Genomic DNA, 21,002 nt, shown 5'->3' with positions numbered 1-21,002 from the left:
CTTTAAGTGAGGTTTCTGTGTGACAGTTGACACAAACTTCAGGGCTTCTCAGCTGCGCCTTTGCTAAAAATTAGTTGGTGAACAAAAAAGAGAAACAAGACCTTAATTAAAATTGCAACTGAAAACTAAAAAGCTGTTAACCCCGCTCAAAACAAACAAACAACAACAAACCCCCTCCTTTCAAGGGCGACTTGACTGACACTGGGATTGAATCTCTAATCCCTAAAATGCTAGTCTGTATCTCTACCTGATTTAGATTAAATAACAAGTCTTTAGGGAAAGCACTGACCGTTCCCTGTTTTCTGTGGTTTAAGGTCAAAAGGTGATTTATATCAGAAACGGGAGTTTACCCTGGCACAGATGGTATTTTGAGAGGCTGAAACAATTTCAATGGGATAAGATAATAGGGAAGAAATAAGCATATAATGCACTAAACAGATAGAATTGAATCTTTTGAGATAATTCTGTGTGTTTAGTGTTATTCCTGCTTCGCTTATCTGACAAACTGGAACACTATTAACCATTTCTTCTTTTAAATTTATTTTATTTTAATCATTATTTCTTCTAGCAAGAAGAAGAAAGTGTTGAACAGTCTCTCCTTAAAAAATAAGGAACTTATTCCTTCTTTTTCTTAGAAGTGCGGAACAATTTGAGCCATGGATGCTTAATTTCTTGTAAAATTAAGGGTGAGCATGAGAGTACATATAGCTTCATATGTTATCATACGTTGGTAGGATCTGTCATGCAAAATCCTGAGAAAAGTCTTTGAAAAACACTCTCCTAACGTTGCCTTTACTTTTTCAGGTGGATTTGGAGCCAGAAGGTAAAGTGTTTGTCGTCATAACCCTTACCGGCAGCTTCACAGAAGGTAAGGGCCTTATTTTTGGCTTGTTTCGGTTAAGAGCTCACCTTTGGTGTGTGCTATTGCCATCGGTCACCAAGCAGTGTGCAAGTGAACGCCTTTGCCCACGCAGGTTGCACGTTGTTGCACACCAAAGGCTTCCCAAGCGGCTGGCAATTTTGGAAGGGCTGCTGCTAACCTCGCGTGCTGGAGTCCATCTGGTCTCTTGTTGCTCTGATCTGGGGCCCAGGGAGCTGATTCGTGCTCAGCCTGGTTTATTTATCTGAAGTTGTCCTTCAAACGTATTGTTTTTGTCACTTGTACTTTTCACCTAGGTGCCTCTTGAAGGGCAAGATCAGGAGCATGTAGAACATGTTTCAGACATCTGGATGGCTTTTATTCCATAATGATTCCCATCTACTTCATGTGCATTTCTGTTCCCAGAGTTCACTTTGCACAGGAAACTTGGAAAATTTCTAGTGCAAAAGCTGCCCTGAAAAAGTATATGGGCAGATGCTTCTTTCCATAGCCATCTTTTACAGTGTGATGGTTTTAATTTCCCTGCTGTTTGTTGAGATAGCAGTGAACTCTGGTGTAAGTGTGGATGTGAGCTGTGGCGGAGGAACCCAGGAAATCTGTAACAGGGCTCAAAAAAAAACCAACAGCTTATTTTCCTCAGACCTTTACAGTTGTTACTTGTTTTAGCTGCAGCCTTGAACTTTGTCTGGGGGACGTTTTCTGTACAGAAGCCAAGAGTCAAGGCAAGACCTGCTCCACTGCCCTTTACCTTCAGTCTCGGGGTGCTGGATTTCTAATGCTTTCTCTCATTCGACGCGGGAACACGTTGCTTGGTACAGAGGGAGCACCAGGGCTGCGGCAGGGGCAGCTCACCCTGCTGCTGCTCTGTCCTGGAGGCGAGGAGGGCTCAGGCTGCAGTGGTTGCTGCAGGGGCTGCAGGCGGCTCTGTTCGGCTGCTGGCTCACGTAGCTCACGCGTCGTGCTAGGTGCCCAGGACAAAGTGTGTCAAAACCCCCGCCTTTTGTTTTTCAAACACAGGTTTGAAAATAAGCTCGTGATTTGCTCTGACCCTTCTGGGGAGCTGTGTCTCTGCTGGTTCTGCAGCCTGCTGTGGTAGGTAGGGAGCTGCTGCATCGCGGGAGCTGACGAAGAGCTCAGCTCATTAGAGGTGATGCATACCACAGGTGTGTGCTGCTCTTTGCGGGGCAGCTGTGGCCTTTTAAAGCGTTTGAGCCCAACGTGTAACCAGCTGAGCTGTACCTGAGGGCCAGGCAAGGGTTTGCAGAGAGACGGCGTGCTCTGCAGCAGCGTTCCTGGTTGGGTGGTGTGGAAGCAGCAGGGCTTTGCAGGTATCTCTGCATGCAGCCTGGGGCTGCTCGTACCCCTAGGGACCGTGGGCAGGGCGTAATCCTGCTCGTAGGAGGTATGTTAGGAGAGAGCAGCAAGCCTGGGTTTGACGCCTGAGGAAATTTATGGTCTGGGAGTGATGAAGAAGGCAGGGAGTATCATACCACTGTGCTGAACTTTTCCAAGTAAATATCAGGTGGCTTTGTGCCTCTGCCTTGTCCCTGGGGTAACAGAGGTGCACAACTGCATTTTAGCTTCTGTATTGCATGTCCATAAATGACCAACAGCAAGAAGGAGGATCAACAGCTTTTTGAAGGGCATCTCAGTAGGCTGAAGGAGCTTTAGTCAATGCTGTAATCTCCTGTTAGTGACCAGAGCTAGAGAAAGGAGAGAGTAGTGCCCAGAGGTGCTGCAAGGACCTTTCCTTGGCTCGTTTTGGTGGCTTAGCAGAAGGAACCTCCAGGCTAATACGTTGCCTTAGATGCATCTAAATGGAGAGCTGTTCTTCAAGATGTGTTGCACTGGGGGAAACCTGGAACACGTGTGGGGGAGAGGGGCTGTTGGTTAGGGAGGTGGGGATGCTTCGTGCAGCCATGGCTCAAGGCAGCAGGCCAGGTGAGTAGCAGAGGTGTTGGCCTGGGCCTGAGCTGATGGGGGACTGGCTCTTTCTCATCCTATCTCCCAGTACATCATTACAGCAAGTAGTGGTGCTGCTAGCGGGAGCAAAGGCCGCTGGCGAGCAGCACGTCGTTGATTTGTAGGGTGTCCTGATGTTCTTAGGCTATGATTGATGCAAGAAGTCAAATAGCATCATCGGGTGTATAGTGAAAGCCAGTGGCTTCTCGTTACAGCAGCGATGCAGTCTGCTCCTCTTGTTTTCAGAGGATTAGGGAATAAGAGTGAAGAAAAGCCCCTTGGCAGGGCCTCGCAGCAGTGCAGAGAAGACCAGAGTTCAGTTTTCCGTTGAAACTCGCTTTCCGCGTAAATCTGTGCTGGCCACAAAGTATTGCTTCAACTTTCAGTTATTTATCTGTCATAGAACACGTGTTTTTCCATCTACATATGGACGCTGGGGTCTGGTAAGCACCCTTGTGGCATACAATGCAGGCAGATCATTTACCATTTCTCCTCTGAGGGACGCTTCCTACAACTGTGCTTTGGCAAGGGACTGTAGGGGATGTGCAAATGGCTTTTTTGAGTTAATTTGGGAAGAGCAAATTTGGGAAGACCTCTGGTTTGTCACCAGAGATAAGGGAGAATACAAAGGTGTGCTAGGGAGGAGTTCACTCTTCTTGGAAGCCTGGAGGCTCTTAGGCAGCAATAAGGGTGAAAAGACATTAGAAACAGTGTTAATTGTCTAAGTTTTGTTGCTAATGGGGTCTCAAAGGAGAGAGATGGAGAACTTGGATGTCTGCACTGCTTCTGCTTTCAGAGGAAAATGGGCAATGTTGGAAATAGTTTACTTCTCTTTCTCCTGTAGTAACTGGGTATGTATGGACTTAGAGAGCAGGAAGATCAAGGACAGCTCTTGGGGCCTTTCTTGACTGGTCAGTCCCATGCGTGGTCATATTTAGGGTTTCCAAGAACAGACGTAATCCAGGGCAAGGCTAAGTGCAAGTACTGTACTGCACTTCTTCCAAGTTGGGAAGCTGAGGCATCAGTCAGGGAGGGGTTTCCTTCGCAAAACCATTGAGGTATTTGTCATAAGATTGTGTTTTATTCTATATTTTCCTCTTTTTTTTTTTTTTCTGGAAATGTGGAGACACAGTTGTATTGGAAATTTAATTTTTGGAAAGCAGCCCGTAAGTAACGCACAACTTGCAAGCCCAAAAGGTGACTTTCAGCTTGTTTGCCCCAATCTAGAGGGCAGCTGCTACCACGTCCTCGCTGCTGGTTATGGCCAGCTTGGCAGAGACCGCTTGAAGGCTGCGTGTGTCTATCTGTACGTACACATAAAACCCAAATCTCTACATTAGGAGCTTGCATTAGACTCCATCGAGGTAGCACATGGAGTTTCAAGCAATGTGATGTTTTAGGACTTCTGTTCATTTTCTTGTGACTTACGGATAGTGTAATTCTGGTGTGTTTCCTGCTTTGAAATGTAGCCAGCAACTGTGACGTGGTGTTGAAGAAAAAAAGAAAAAGTCAAGTAAAGTAAAAAGAAGGATGTGCCAGTGTCAGTAGATCCACTTTTCGAGCCATCCATGTGCTTCCACAGCATCTCTTTCTTACTTCTTTCAATAGACGGTGGAGACAGGAGAAAAATGTAATGGGGTTAGTGTGAACCGTGGGGAGACTCTAACTTTGAGAAAGCCTCCGAGAGCTCTCACTGAGCAAAGGCGGAGAGAGGGTCAGTGCCTGTTGCTGGTCTTCACACTGACTGGCCAGCGTGTGAATCGTTTCAGAGGTGGTTTTTTTGCAGAGCTAATTGTTTGTCTATAGAAATGGCCAAGTTCACTGAACCTCAGCCACCATTATGTAATTCCGGTAAAGCAAAAGACCGAAAAAGTAACGAAAGAGAGGGACAGAGAGGGGAGGAGGGAGGAAGAAAGAAGTCCCAAACGTTAGGTACACCCGAGACTCAATTATTTCGCTGTCCTAGAAAACATACCCAAAATAGACAGTCCCGGTGGTGTTGGCAGCTTGTACTTTTTGGCTTTGGGAGTGGTTGTTTTCTGTTTGATGAGAAGTTCTGTTGACCAAAAATATAATTTGGTTCTGCTTTATCCATTGTGAGAACGGAGGAAGAGGATGGTGCTTCTGTGACTGAAAGAAGCGTTCACGTGCTGTGAAGATGAGTGCTATATAGAAAATACACGGTTGGTAGAAGATTAGTCCTTTGTAAATTCCTCCATGCCCATCTGTCGCTGCCTCCTGCGGTGTTTTGGCATGGACAGAAGCAGCAGAGCCGTGTTTGGGAGCCTGTTTGTAGGATTTCCACGTGTCCAGCTGGGCCTGGCTCTGGTTGGTGAGGGTCCCCCAGGGGAGGCAGAGGTGAGGCTGTTTGCCTTCCTTTACCTATTTTAAAGTCCAGCACTGGGTTAGTGGTTTTCTTTTAGTGCTGATGTTACTGCTTCTTCCTCAGACCTTTCTTCTCCCAGCGGGTGTCCCAGGGATGGCAATGAGACAGGAGCTTCTTCAGCAACTTGAACCCCCCCCAGATTTTAAATGTGTTACGTTTCCCCTGGAGCCTCTTGCTTCCTCAAAGGGAAACTCCTGTGAACATGGCTCTTCTGCCCATCGGTGGTAACCTGCTGTTCTGAGACGGGGAAATACACCTGTTTCAGTTGTTAAAAAGAGAGGTAATTTTTCAGGAGAAAGGAACAAAGTGATAGGAAGCGAGGGAGGCCTAGTGAAATTACCCCTGCCCGCCTTTATTTTCCGTACTATGTGTATTTGTTGCTGCGCTAAGCCATATCCGATTATATTAACCCCCCTCGTTCGGCTGCTATTTCCTGTGCAAACTGGCCAGTGCAAAATGAGAATGGAAATCTCCTTACCTCGGGAGCAGATTTACCTCTCAGAGGCACGGCCGTGGTCCTGCTGGCGGTGTGTGCGGGGCCCGGCACTGCTCTCCTCTGCCCCGCATCTCCTTAACAGGCCTGAGACCCTTTCTCTTTTTCAAGTAAATAAAGTGGCTTCTGCTAGAGATGCCTTTGCTGTGAATGTGCTATGTCTATGAACACGAAGTGCGTTTTCAGCTGAGGAGCTGGGGATGGGAGCGGGGAGCAGTGGGACCAAGCAGCGCTGCAGTAAGGCCGCCGGGCTCTGCTGCAGCCCTGAGGACCACGGCTCTCGAGGAGGCTCTTCTGGGAGCCCCACCACTCCGGGAAGGCACCTGGAAGCACCCTGGCATGAAGACAGCGTTGGCAGGAGGCAGCTCCATGCCTCCAAGCCCCGTGTGGCTGAGGTCCGTGCTTTCCCAGCGTGGCACAACTCTTTGGGGTCAGGATGGGCACCGCGAGGCCCCTGGCATGCACCTGGAGGACGACGTGAGCCTCTCTCCCTTCCAGCACTGGAGCCCCCCAGCTGCTTTGCCTGCAACACTGCCCTGCCCGGGATTCGCCACCTCTCCGGCTTATTTGCTATTTTTAATTTGGAGCGAAGCTAATGAAAGTAATACAAAGTAATGATTTGACTGAATTAATGAATGAAACAAACTCCGTAGAAAATGAAGTGCTTCTATTTTAGTGCTTTGAACTCTTGTAATTCGTCTTTTTTTTTTTTTTTCTGACATTGCCACTCAAAGTGATAATTCTGGCTTGAGGTTCAGTTTTAATTTCAGTGTTGTGAGGTAAGTGGTGGTGGTGTTTTTTTTTTCTTTCTTTCAGCGTCAGGAAAGACAAAGAAAAATTTGAGTTCTGGGCAAGAAATAGAACAAAGAGAATATTGAAAAGCCAAGTGGTGGAGCAGATATAGCACCCCTTGCTAAATATTTAATGCAGGTAGGCTTTGCAGCAGCAAGGAAGCCTGAACCTGCCTCTGAAGCAGGAAACTGTTTTTTCAGCTTGCAGCTGTCACGTGGTGGGTTTGGGATGGTTTGTTCTCAAGCACCACAGGCTTTGTCTTCTGCTGTTGTTTTTCTTAGAACACGTTGTGTTTTTCTAATGCGAAATGGTTTTTGTCGTAAGAAATAGCATTTCCTCAGACAGGCACCAGCGAAGACCTGCAGCCCTGAAGTTTTAAGTGGTACAGCCTTTGTGCTAAAAAGGTCCGCGCTGCGTGTGGCAGTGTGGCTTCTCAGCCCCACCAAAGCTCTGTGGCAGACGCGTTATTAGCTTCTTGCACAAGGCAGAGAAAAAAAAATGTTTACTGGTCCTCAGTGACCTGCAGTAATAACTGTTTTCAGCCTGTTTTTTGAAGTCAGGGGAATAATTATTTGAAACTAGGAACCAAGAATGAAAAAATGTCCTGTTCTCAGCTGCTGGCTAGTTGGGCAACTCCTCTGTTTTGGGTTACTAGCCCGAGCCAGGCAGTTTTAAGGCATGTATTGGACGCTGCCCAGAGATCCTCCTGATCTGAGCAGGAAATATCAGTGTGGGACAGGGTAAAAATATGTTTGGCTGTTTTAGGTACACAGCCTGAGAACAAGAAGGTCTTTAATGATGAGCCCAAAGTCTTACGTGGGACAGAGCAGCAGGGGAAGTGTTTTTCTATACTCCTGTATTTTTTTTCCCCCCGATGCCTGATTGCTTTACACTGGTCACAAATGTGCATGCTTCAGGCAAGGGATTTCCAGATGCGGCCTGTGTTGGGTCAGCTCTATTCTTTGAGAAGGGAATAGGTCAGAACAATGTTGAGTTCCATGGGGGGAAAAATCCCCCCAAAGTGCACCCTTGAGAAGGCTGCGTCCTTATAGAGACTGGGAGCATCATCCACAGATGCTCTGCATCTCTGCATGGGAGGTAGGCGAACTTCAGCACCTTCCAGCAAGGCTGGGGATGCAGTGATCAGTTTGAAAAGTATGAGGCAGTTCCAGAGGCTGATCTCCGAGTCTTGATCTGCTGTCGCTCCCCTGGAGGTCACACTGTGCCCCCCTGCGCTCCCGAGTCAGCCAGGCCAGCGGGAGTGAGAGCGGCTCCGTCGGTGTCACTAAGCCTGCATGAGCTAAGCACAAGGATGTTAGAAATTTTCAGCAGCACTGAAGATCCAAGGAGAGAATTTCAAAGTCTGAGCAACCACAAAGGACGACTCGGAGATCCTTTCTGCAGGGAGGTGCCTTCAGGTGATCTGAGAAACATCATTTGGGCTATGAAATGCCGGGAGCAGAAGGGGCTGGACGGCGTCTTCCTTAGGGCTTCATTTTTTTGTACCCTGGCACTCTTACATCTCACAAAAAAAAAAAAAGGCAGTTTTTGAAAATTGAGTTTTCACAGGTAAGAAGGATTTCAATGAGGGCAGCAGAACTGTCTCCTTATTCTTGACTGCTGGAAGATCTGCGCCCTGGGAAATGAAGTGCTTTACTCGATGTTATGGAGGGGCTCTAATGCAGAGCCAGGAGGTGGACTGCCCCCAGCCCATTGTGCAGTCACCAGACCACCTTTATTTTCTGGAAGATGACTGATTTGAGCTCCATAGGTAGAGCAGTAAATCTAAAGCTGAGGGATTCTTGTAGTAATTCATGACTAGCCAAGATCTGCCAACTGTGTAGATATCCAGCCACTGTAGAAATAGAGCAAACAGCAATATTAGGGTTAATTTTACTTCCAGTGGGCTGTGTTTTGTCTAGGCTCTGAAAACCTAAATATAAATATGCATGCTTGCAATCTGCTCTGGGATTTCAGTGTTCCTGGCGGTAATGAGGAACAGAGATTTTATTTTGCTTTATTTTGCCGTGATTCCTGGAAGAAGTGACGGTGGTTCCCAGAGGAGCTGCATCTATCTGCTCGGCCTTGGAGGACAGCGCTGTGCCGGACTGCGTGTTTGTGCTGCAGCACAGCAGAGTGGCGAACGTGGGCTGAAAGGAGCAGAGCACGAAGCTGCTGGAGGTTGGGACCCTGATCCTGCGGCCGGGGATGACGAGAGCAGCCCTGTCCTGGCTGCTCCCTGCCTGCTGATCATCCTCTGCTGACAAGGGCACCTGGATCACATCCTGCACCAGGGTGAAGGTGGGGTGCCCCGGGACATCGGCACATCTTCTGGCTGTGTTTGCCTTCCCCTAGGCCACAATTCCCGAGGTACCTGCCTGATCAAATAGGTGAATGGCTTACCAAAAGCCCAAGTAATTTGCATAGGGTCACCCTGTAAATCTGTAGCAGAAAAAGCCTGTATAGTTTGCTGTTGTTGTTTTTGTTAGGTTTTGTTTCATTTTAACCTCACCTCCACCAACTATTAAACTGGGCAACGTACCATTTAATATCCAGGCCTGACAACTCTGGATTTTGGAGGAGACTGCTCGTTTAGCTGGTACCACAACAGGCAAGGGTTTTCCTCGTGTCTGACAGCCCAGCCCGTAAGGAGTCCAGAAGCCTCTGGCACCTTGGGGCAGCGCTGGACTCGATGTGTGAGCAGATCCGCCGGGACTGTCAGCATCAGAGGATGTGCAAGGCTGTGAGGTAACAAAGTCCCAGTGGTCCACAGTGCTTCATTACCTGAGTTTACCTGGAAGGTGTTCATCTGTCGTTAGTGCTTGCTGGCCCCACAGATACGAGGAGAACCGACAGCATCAAGCTGCTTCTTGTTGTAGGTGTTGTGGCAGTCAATTCCTGCACTCTGTGGGAGTAGGATAATGCAAAGCCTTGGGAAATTTCCCCACAATCCTAAGAAAGTCTTTGGGAGGGAAAGAAAGCATCTGGGCTGAGCTGATCAGTGCCAGACAAGGTAAAAAGAAGTACAGGGACGTCTGCCACCTACATGCAACCCTAAATGTGCCCACACTTTTTTTTTGCTATTTAAACCTTGCCTTTCCAGTCTCCTCTACCCTTTAATTTGCTTTCTAAGATGAGGTAGCAACCTTTTTGGGAGAGCTGCTGGCCGCCAAGCAGAACAGGGTCTTCAGCCTTAGGTGAGCTGCAGTGAGCAGAGCTTGTCTTCAAGTGGTGCTTTCAGAGGTGGATCCTAATGCTCACAATTTATACGCCCCTGTTTTGGGCTGTTCCTGAGTGTTCCCAGCCTGAAATGCTGTTTGATGGGGTTTGGTGCCAGATGTTTTATGTTTGTTTTCTGGAATGCTTCAGCCGAAATGATTCAGTTGTTTTCCAGAACGAGATGCTGGATCAAAATACGGCTTTGAACGAAAAGAGCCTGGTGTCATTCTGCCAGGGTGACCTCAAGCTTGGCAGAGGAGAGGGTGGGAGGGATGAGAGCCTCCGCAGTCTCCATCTGCCTTCTGCTGCCTTTGGGAAAATATACCTGGGAAGAAGGACAGAGGACAAGAAGGTAGAAGGACGGAGAAATATAAAGAGAGATGGAAGGAAAAAGGAGACTGGGCAGGATAGAGATGATGCATGGAGGTGGCTAGAAGCTGTCAGGAACAAAGAGCTTAGAGAAGCTCAGAGGGTGGATAGGGGAGAAGAAAGATGTGTGGTGGAGGAGCTGGGGGGACGAGGAAGGGCCACAACAGAAGAGCTGTGACCAGCAGTGCCTGTTTCCAGCTAGAATCCAGAACCAAGTTTTTATTCCAGAATCTCAACTCTTTTCTCCCATCAAGGTGTGAAACTTGTTGAGCCAGTGTGTCCCGCTGTCACCAGTGCTGGATCTGCACAGCCGAGTGCAAACCTTGTACCTGTTTCTCACTTCGTTCCAGGGAGTGAGGACAGCGCTGTGTGCATGGGACCTCAGCCCTGCTGGTGAGCTAGGGGAAGGCTGCCGCAGTTCCCGTGGCTGTAACTTGTTTTCAGTGATGCTTTAATTTGTTTTGAAATCATCTTAAAAATAAAAACCTTTTAATTTGAGGGATATCACTGAAGTTACAAAATCAAACCCTCAAATGTCAGGAAATGCTGAAATTTGTGCCTAACATCTGGCCTCCCTGTATGTTCGTGGTGCACACCCTGATAGCAGTCGTACTGCAGACCAGCCGAAGGCAGAGGAAGATGTCTCACCTCCAGCCTGCACAGCCCAGAGCACTTCAGGGATGGCTGAAGAATCTGGGGCCCCCATCTGGTCCTACACACATTTTTCCCTGCATTGCCTTTGGTACTGTATTTCACCTCCTAATGTGGGGTAAGGCGAGAAAAGCCAGTCCTTCAGAGAGAGGTGCCAGTGTCGCAGCCCGAAGGGCTGATGGCCTCCAGCACAGCAGGGCCATCGCACGCCGTAGCTGTTCGGGCACCCTCCACCCCGTGCGCGGGCACAAAGGGCTGAGTCCAGCAGCACGCAAGGCTTCGGGCTGTGCTGTCAGGATGCTTCCGAAGTCTGGATGTCAGTGACACAGATCCTACAGAAGGCACAAGGCTTCTTTTCCTCCCAAATTGTTTTCACGCCTCGCGTCGTGCCAATCGGGCTGTTTGTAGGGTGCGCGGCTAAACCAGGTTTGGGACCTGATCCAGCAGAGAAGTGCCTGTGTGTTCCTGAGTGCTGGAAGGAAGGCACGGCGCTGCTGTATGGGGGAAGAACTGCTTAACTCAGTGTAAGTACACTGTTGCGAGCATCAAGCCGTAGTCTGACTTTCATCTCGTGCCATTTGAGCCTAACCAAATTCCCTCCCCGTGTGTTCCTGCTCCATGGGGCACTGGGAAGGAGATGAAAGGAGCTGCAGACTTAGGTGTCTATCGCAAGCTGGTGGGGAAAGTGGCTTTCTTCCCGCTCAGCCACCTCTGCATCTTCATTAGTCGAGGAGGGTGAGATGGGAGAGCCCTCAGGGAGGCAGAGCACGTCCGCGTTACTGCTGCTCTTACACCTCGTGGAAAGGGCCGTCCGTTTGTGAGAAGGAAATTGGTTTGGTGGCGCTGGTGGCTGTTGGAGAGCTGGTGAAACCTGCAGGGGCCCTTCCCTCTGCGCAGAGATCCCGAGCCAAGGCAAGCAACGCCCTCTCCATGTGGCACCCAGCATTTTCCAAGCTGTAGCTGTGTGGATTTGGGACATCTGCTTTTGAAATCTCAGAAATGTATCTCCGAAATGGAGAAATATGTATCGCAGTGTGAAAACCCTGTTGGGGGAGAGGTGGGGCAGTGGGATCGGTCGTGTCTGGCTGTGTTAGCCGAGCGGGAGGCTGTCTGGGACAGATGTCTTTTCCGAACACTGCTCCTCCTGGCCCACGGCCCTACAGGAAATCCCTCTGGGGAACGATGATAATCCGCCGGCCCTGGGACAGGTGCGGTGCGTGGGGCAGAGCAGAAATGGCCCGCGCCATCTGCAGGAGTGCTTTTGGACGGGCTGTGAAGCGAAGCCAAATGCTATCGCTGGGCTGAGCACTTGCAGACAGATTATTTCCTCGCCGCATTACCAAGGTGGGACCGTCCTGACGAGAGGTGCTGCCTTTTGGCAAGCCTCTTCATGGCAGCAATAAGCTTGGGATACAAGAGGCTGAATTTATTTATTTTTTTGACAAATGCTTTGCTGCGGTGGCGTTTTGCTCAGCCCGTGGCGTGTGGGAACCTGCGTGGGAGAGCGACATGGTAAACAACCTGCTTTTTAAGGCTGTTGCAATTAGGGAACTTATTAGCAAGCTGCCACATGGAAATCTCGAGAGTACCAGGGATCGGCTGTGCAATCAGGGCTGAGTGTGCGGCCGGGCCGCTCGGGCTGGCTCTGTGCGACTTGGGTGACCAGTCGGCTGGGAGCTGCTGCAGGGAGGCTGCTGGTGACTCAGGTGCTGGGCATCCCTCCAAGGGAGCACAGAGCAAATGCCCCAGCAAAGACTTGGGAAAGGCTGAGGCACCGGTGATCTCTGCTGCACGGCCCCAACAGCAAGAAAAGGGGAGTGTTGAAGTCGCTTGTCCAACTCTGTTAACGTTCCCAATTAATTTCTGCCTGTCTAGGTTCCAGCTGTGCTTTTGGTTACAATTTGCTTTCCCACCGCAAGGTGCGGTGCCCCTAGTAAGGAAACTTGAGGTTTTATCCCAGGGATGGCTGCAGTGTTTTGTAACGTGGTTGCAATTTGTCAAATTGCTGCAAGACCTCGGGTCCTGCTGGATACAAGCTGCTTGGTATTCCCATTTCAACAGGCTTTCCCTTCATCCCAGCTTCTTTATGCTTTTTGTCTCGTGTTACATAAAGAATATCTTTCTGGTGCCCCCTCTTTGGGACAGATGTTGAGCCTGTATCTCTCTGGAAAAGCTGCATTGTTTAAATATAAAGGCATGACTTCTAAGCAAATTTACTCGAGCGTAAAACCTTGTGTAACCACGCTTGTTTTAATACTCTTGCCTGATTTTGATTCCGAAGCTGGTCACGCAGCCCAGAAGAAGGACGTCCCTGGAGCATCTACTTAAAAATAGCACGAAGCTGCATCTGGTTAAAAATAGATGCCACTTGGAAACTCATGCTTTCCTGGGTAGGTAGGGCCTCCTCGTCGCGTGTTGTAACATCGACTGCGGAGCTACCGACGAGCGTGAGTTGCTGGCTGTTACAACACACACGAGCCCCGAGGCGTCGGGATCAGGGGAAAGTTCAGGATCTCCCTGCTGTTTGCCCAGCGTGCCAATTATGTGTTTCTCAAGGATTTTGCACAGGTGCTGCTAACTTTGACCTATTAATGCTGTCACCCCATCAGTAGTACTCGTACCCTTCAGCCAGCGCAGCGTAGTTTGAAATCTTCTAAAACTTACGGTACAGAGGGCTTCTGGTGCATGAATTAATCATGGGAAAGATCAAAGTTGCTTTGTTAGTTTTATTTTCCTGTTTTTAATGAATAATATATTTAAATGGTTTCCTTTCCCAATAAATCACATCTCAACATTTTTCTCTTCAGTTTAATAGGTGGGAAGGACTAACAGGAGGTTTTACAATGGAAATTCACTTGCCTAAGCAGAAGGAAATAATAATGAGTATAATTGGCAAGGGGAGGAGAGAGAGGAATCGGTTCGTTAAGTCTTTAACGAGTGATGCAGTAAGAAGTACAAGGTACTAGTATTATTTGTACATCTTCAAGCAAGGAGGATTTTCCCCATCTTATGGTAAAACTGAGACTCCAAGCAGATGTTCAGCTCTGTCCCCAGCTGGGGAGGGGACGCGGTTCTTACTGTTGTGTGGGTCAGCCTCAGGTTTTGGTTTCCTTTGTTGTTGCCTGCCCCTAGCCCAGATCAGCGTGACAGGGCTGGGTCACACTTGCACACGGAGTGAGGCCGACAGGTCCGAGGGGCTGGGGAGGGGAACGCATCGTGAGCAGGCAGCGCGGGGCCGGGGCCGGGTGTCTTCGCCCAGCCCGGCTGCACCTGGAAGATCACGTTCAGCTGCAGCCCGAGGGAAGCTCCCGTCTGTCATCTCGCTGGATATGACCTGACTAATTTATCCTGCTTTTACACACCACATGGGTATTGTGTGCCTCCTGCTGGGTACAGGCACAGATACGAGTGGGCCTTTCAGTCACAGGGCCTATCTGGGGCTCCAGGGGGCTCCGTTCAGCCCTCCAGGTATCTGCTGTCTGTCAGGTCCCTCCTCCAATTTAAAATTAAAAACCTTTTCCCCTGGCATCTCCTCCTTGTGCATGTTGAGGCAGTTCTTAGCTGTTATCACCCCAGCCTGGTATCTCTTTCAAACAAATATCACAAGGTTACCATCTCCAAACTAATGCAGAAACTTGTAGAGACAAAGACAAACTGAGCGTAAGAAAAACGTTTCTTGCTGTTGCAGAGAAACACGTAGGTGAAAAATGGAGCTGTCCTTTTCCTTCTCTCACAGTGGTGTGGCTGAAAAGAGAAGGAAGAGGGAAGCACGGGGAAGTGGCTTTCCCATCAAACACATCCTCCTTGGCAGCCGGCATCTCTTCTGCAGCCTGTGGCCTGGACAGCACAAACTAGCTGGCATGTGATGATTTCCATTTCAGAACCTGGTCTTTTGTGGCATGGGGTTGTTCATGTTCATGGAAATCTTCCATTAATCTCCACATCCCGTTTCCTCTTCGTTGTTACTCGCTACAGAAATGAATGAAGGAGCCTTACCATCATGTTTTGCAGCCTTGTACAGCATGCTGTGGTGCCTTGCTTCCTAACTGTGAACATCCACAAGCAGACTTCTAAATAAATTTAAAAAATCACAGAATTTATAAGAGCAGACATGGAAAATCAGATTTTTGAATTGCCCTGTGCGTGTCTGAAAAGCTGTGTGGCAATCATCATTAAATCTCTATGCAAAATAACTTGTATAGTATTCATAGCTGGTCTGTAGACTCCAAGTGGCAGCAGAATACACCCTTGCTGGTTGTTTTAAGTTTCTCAAGCTGCCTTCTTCCTCCTCTCTCACTTTCTCACAGGATTTATGCAAACAGATATAAAGCAGCTATTCCTCCTCGAGCCTTAGCACTAGGCTCTGCCTTCTGCTTCTCAGCCCTCTTTTCTCCCGTGCCTGTGGATGGCCCCTTGGCAGCCACGTGCTGGGCTCTCCAGCTCCGCAGAGCTCTCGCCTTGTCCCTGCACTCCTACATCCAAATGCTAGAGACTGCAAAGCAAATTGAACTTCCCCCAAAGGTCCTGGTGCTAACTTGAGACGTGTCTGCTCAGCATTGTGATCTCTTCCTCACCTGCTGTTGCTGCCGGAGCTTTGGCATCACAGTGTGATTCCAGAAATAAGCTTGTGATGGGATTTATAGCAGTAGCTGAACGCTGTCATGTTCACTAGCGCTGTTGATTGAACTTCATTGATCCTGTTCTCACTGCTGCTGCACTCCAAAATCATTATTCAGCCTCGATACTCAAATGCTGCTGATCACTTAGCACTGAGGGTGAGAGCTGAGACCAGTTTGTCTTAAACCGGGAAGAAAAACAAAGAAGGGGGTCTGCCCTACTTCAGCATGTGGGCGAGAACCAAAGGCCTTGCCTTGAGCACGTAATTCTGTGTGACTTGATGCTCTGTTTGGGGCAACGATGATTGCATGTTCTGTGCATCTCTGAGACTGCTGAGAACGCTGCTGCGTACTCATGAGTGGGAAAATTCCTTTTTTTTGGAGTCAGAGCAAATTGCTCTATTATTCCTTCTTGTTCTTTAAGACAGTGTTGACTGCTTGACATCTTAAAAGATGAACTGCCCATTAAAATGGCTTTTCTGTCAAGTGCTGGTAGAAGACACCCCAGCCCTGCCAGCACAAGCTAGTTCTTTCTCTGGTCTTTGTACCAAACTTCTCGCACTTCCAGAGGGGAAAAACAGCAGCTGGCTCAAACACGAGCCTCAGCCTCTGTTTGATGTGCCACATGTTTTCTTTGTAAGCTTCTACTGGGATTTGAGCCGATCTGTTTTCATGCACAGACTGATAGAAATTGCAGGAGGACAGAAGCTCACATGGATGTGAAGTGAAAGCGAACCACTACCCATGTAGTTAAGAAGTTTTCTGGGGATGTGCTGTTTCCCTTTGGCAGATTCACATGTCCAGGTAACTTGTGAGGTGAACTGAAGAGAAACCTTTGCAGTCCTTAAGAAAGGAAAGGCTTTCAATCTACAGCACATGTTCTGGGGAAGCAGAACAATCAGCTGTGGAAGTACAACTTTAGGTCGTAGCTTTGAAATCCTTTTCCCCTTTCAGAGTTGGGCTATCAGCTTCTTCAATGCTGCATTGTGTTTATAATGTTTTAATTAGGAAGGCTTCCTGTGGTTTTGACTATCCATGGGATTGTGAAGATAAAACTCTTGGTTAACTGATATACCGAGTCCTTGTAAGGGATTTTTTCATAAGATACATGTTTTCCAGCTTGGAAAATAAACATCTGGGTTTAGCCTCTGTTTATTTTCAGTAAATGGGAAGAAGCCTGCTGTTAGGTGAGCATTGAGAGAGCTCCTGCCCCACTGATGGCTGGAAGGGATGGGTGTGTGTTTTCCTTCCCGCCTCCGATGTAGGTGATGGTTTTTGTATCTGTTTCCTAATAAACCCTCCCACTACTCGCTGCCAGGACATGGGCTAGGAGGGCTGTCAGCCTGATCCCAGCGGTTGTTATTCTGTGCTGCGGCGCTGGTGAGGGGCTGTGAGCTGCAGCCGCTGGCCTCCAGTCTGCTCACATGCTTTTGGCAGTCTAGTGTGTCCTGTGCTTGGGCTCCACTCCGTGCCTGTATGGTGTTCAGTATGATGGGATCTTGCTTGGGGTGCTCCTAGGGGAGCACAGGGTAGCACGCATACTGGTACTAATAAAAAAGGCTTTGTTTTTAATCTATTAGCATTATTGCTTAAGGCTTTTTACATTGTTTTTTGAATGTCTTTCTTTCAAAGGCAAGTCTTGTTGACATATGCTGAACTATAACACTAGAGAGCTTCATGTGCCAGGGCGTACCCGAACACTTCTCATGCTGGCGTTACGGCAGCAGTGCTGAGATTGGTTTCTGATGGGTGAGCTCTGACACGCTTTGACTACTCCGAGGTGAGCAGTGACGCCACAGCACTTCATGCTGCAGCTTTTCCGTCTGTCTTACTGCTGTAGTTACGCCACCGCTGTAAGGACTTAACTGAAGTAAACCCTTGGAATAAATAAATTTTAAAAAAAGTGTTCCAAAAAGGCTTGTTGAGAAATGAATTCACCTGTCTCTCCAGCAGAGCTTGCTTTGTCTTTCCTGCACCAGGAGGAGCTGAGCTCCAGCCAGGGCTGCTGGAAGGAGCAGTGGGTAGTGGCACTGAGCAATACGGATAAATAACTTCGTTACAGCAGTTGTGCTTAATTGTCCGAAAGGTATGCAATGGGGAGAGGGGGTTCTCTGTCCGGGAAGGCAGGCTCAGGTGGGCTCGGGGGCAGGCAGGGCAGGGTGTCTGTGCTGCTGGCTGGGTGAGCGGGGCACCAGTGCCTGCAGCCATCCCCGGATGACTCGGTGGGTTATTTATTCTTCTCTCCCTCCACATGCATAATTTCCACTGGCATAAACACGTGTTAGGCCTGAGTGGAGAGAAGGAAAGGGGAAGAGGCTTTTTAGTACTTGACTTTGTAGTCGCTTTTACAGATAGCCAGGCGCAGTAAATACCCCATAGTTACAGACATCCAAATTTAACCATCAACGCAGACAACTCCCTTCACTGGGTAATTACTTGCTTGTTTTTATAGCAGTATGTGGACATCCGAACCATTCGTGGTGGCTTGTTGCTTCACCAGAGATTAGAGGCTTTTAAAAGTCTGGGTCTTCCTAAAGTGGTCTAGAGCTGCTTTGTTTGGCAAAATCCTGTCAGCACGTGAGCAGAAAATCCATGTTCTGTAGGAAACTCTCCAGAGACTGTGAGCAGAAAGACTTCTGCAGCGACCTTACACCCTGTGACACTAAAGGCACGGGGGCTGTGCTGGCTACCACCAGTGGGTGGTTTCGGCCCACAGCCTCTTGAGAGCGATGCTGTGGGTGGCTTGGCGTATGTGGTGCTTGTGTGCTGAGGAATTGCCATCCTGGTGAGGGCTGGCTGTCGGGAATAAGGTGGTTTTGGTGGTAAGGATAGCTGGTGGTGGTGGTCCGCCATTTCAGAATCACCTGGGCCTTGTTGTCGGGGGGCTGAACTCACCCGCTCCGTGCTGTGGTGTGAGGGGTCGGGGAGCGCTCGGGCCCTCTGAAGGAGGAATTTATTCTGTGGGACGTGGCCGTGTATTTGGATCATCCAGATTGCGTGGTGGATGTCCTCCTGCAGCCCTGAGGCGTGCTGGGCTTTCCCTCGCATTTTCAATCCAGACAGCATCAGGAAACGGGGGGAGCAGATACCCAAAAGAGCTGATTCCATGTTGAAAGTAGCGCAGGCCCTGCTGAAGTCAGTCTTCTGTTTAATAAACCCTAAATTTGCTGTAACTTAATGGGGGATGAACATAAGCATGGGTGTGAGGATCACCTGGAAGACCTGCACCTGGAGAAATGCACAGGATAATGCAACAGCGTAACGTGGGAAAACGTGAAATTTGAGGAATGTTTTAAATATTAATAACCCTTTGTGAACCATTTCAAAACCGTGGGCTGTCTGAAAGCAGGCTGAGCCCCAGGCCGCGCTGCGTGTCCTGCTTGGTAGTGCTGTGGGCTGCTTTGCTCTTATCCGCCTGGGGCCTGCTCGTGGCGGGGGGCTTTTATCCCGTGCTGGTCCCCAGGGGGAACCGTGACAAACAGACCTACGTGAGCTAAACTGGGAACGTAATTCCCTTAAACTCTGGTAAATGGGAGCACATGAACTTAGGGGGGTCAGCTGTTGGGCTTCTAAAGGAGCAGCCGGTGCGAAGCAAGCTGGTGACCGGGCTGCTGCTTTCGGTGATTGAAATCTGTGCTCAGCACCCACTCCCAAATGCTTCTCTTCGTTTTCCATTCCTTGGAAGTTCTCCTGTGCGTGCTGAGCTCCAAGCCAGAAAACTGCCAACTGACGTTTTTGGCCCTGATCCAGAAAAACACTTAAGTGTAAGCTTACACCTAGACAAAGGGTAAGTTTGCTTGAATTTAAAGGTGGGCAAATTCCAAAATAACGGAAGGAAATTTCTGATTTTTTTTGTTTTTTATTCTCTCACACGAAGTTTGAGCTCAGCGAAGGAACTGGCTTCCTCTTTTGGGGAAGAAGGATGAACTGGTTGACCTCTTGAAGTTCTCCTCAGCCATGTTTTCCGTGGTAGATAACAAGGCTATTGAAATTGCGCAGCGATGATTGAATGTTTGGAAGGGATATTAAACCTCCGCACGTCAGCTCGCACTTCTGGAGATCAAAATGACATCTTGTGTGGGGGAAAGAGGCAAATTATCTCACAGCTGCAGGGTTCCTCCATCTTGCTGTCATGTGTTCCTGGTTGCCCACCGACAGAGGCAGGATGCTGAACTAGATGGGCCAATGTTGTGATTCAGCCTGGCAATTCCTGTGGTCCCCTGAGTCCTGTTGGCTTCAGTGAGAATTAAACACACATTTAAGCACTTCCCTAGAAGGGCAGGCTTTTCTACACTTGTCTTTCTGAGCAACTGCTTGAAGCTCGGCAGCGAAGAAGGCAGGTTTCTTTTTAAGTGCTTGGATGAGCCATACTACATCCTTTTTTCTTTTAATGGGAAAATCCTAATTTATAGTGTGCTTCCATTTTAAAAATAAATGCAAGCTGTTTCACAGTCAGGCCAAGCTCCGTGTCACAGTTAAGTCATTGGGTATGAAGTTTCCAGTCGGTGCCTATGGAAGTGCACAAATGGCCGGGAGAATGCAGTAGAAAAAAAAGCAAAACTGAGCTTTATGGCTGGCTTTGCTTCGAAACCTGTGTGGCAAGAACACTCAGAGGAATACATCATGTGGCTTGCATCCCTTTGAAGTGGCTGGGTTCAGCGCTGATGGGACGGTTTCCCTAATCTCCACTCTTAGAGAAGGGACCAGGAAATGTGCCTGTGATGTGGGACTCTTACACTTCAAGCCTTGATCAGGTCGATGGCTTTTTTTTTTTTTTTTTTAGCAGTTAATCAACAAAGCTAGTTGAAAGCAGGGAAATGCTCTGCCCCCTTTTTATGGGCAAATGAAGTGGTACGGGAACAGCTGTGTTTGGGTACGGCTGCCGATCAGCTGCTCTGGGACGATCAGAGAGCTGGGAAGTTTACAGACCGCCTGCTCTTCCTGTGGCATTATATCTATGCAGAGGGGTTTGGCAATAGCAGGCTTCTGTCTTGCAGCAGTCTGCCCTCGAAACAGGCGTCCTGAGTGTGCTGGTGCACGCTGTCCTGCAGCAGACTCCAGCATGTGTCCCCAGGGTGCACTTGTTAGGAGGGCCTGCTCCCATCCTTTGGAAGGCAACTGACTTGAACACTGCAAATTTTCTTTCTTTCTTCTGAGGCAAGTGTGGCCCAGATGAGGCTTTGATCTGGGAAGCTCAGATGAGTCTGACCTGGTCTGTGCAAGGATCCCAGAAGCCAGATGGCTGTGGTTTTTAAGACAGATGTCTGCTGCTGTATGTGAATGACTTTCTGGATCCAGGGCTCAGTTCTGTGTTTTAAGAGTGACTTGTTCTGTGTAAACTGAGCTTTGCTTGGGAATTGTTATATGGCTGAACTAAACCTGCTTTTAAAAATAAATAAATAAATAACAGTAAGTTTTGAGATGATTGAGTTTTGCAGTGCCAACGGCTCCTGGTGCGTTGCTCTCTAGAAATATAAAATGTTATCTGTCCTTTGGTAAATGAGCCCTTTAAAGAAAGTGGAGAATGACACACAAAACCAAACAGCAAAGTCACTACAAATGGTGATGCTGAAGCATAGCATGAGGATACTGAAGGTGGATAAACACTATTCAGCAAGCAAGTGATGGCTTTGG

General features: G+C 48.5%; 1 protein-coding gene across 1 annotated transcript in view; it reads left to right on the top strand.

Annotated features, from left to right (window-relative positions):
- Positions 1–21,002, top strand: part of PRKCH (protein kinase C eta) — a 115,569-nt gene that overhangs the window by 26,691 nt on the left and 67,876 nt on the right. The window contains exon 2 of the mRNA XM_080592840.1: positions 805–868. Within this exon, the coding sequence (XP_080448966.1) occupies positions 805–868 (64 nt within the window). The remainder of the gene's footprint in view (positions 1–804; positions 869–21,002) is intronic.

The sequence above is a fragment of the Anser brachyrhynchus genome (genome assembly GCF_964034855.1).
Source record: "Anser brachyrhynchus genome assembly, chromosome: 5".
Lineage (NCBI taxonomy): Eukaryota > Metazoa > Chordata > Aves > Anseriformes > Anatidae > Anser > Anser brachyrhynchus.
This window is presented reverse-complemented; position numbering and strand designations above follow the sequence as displayed.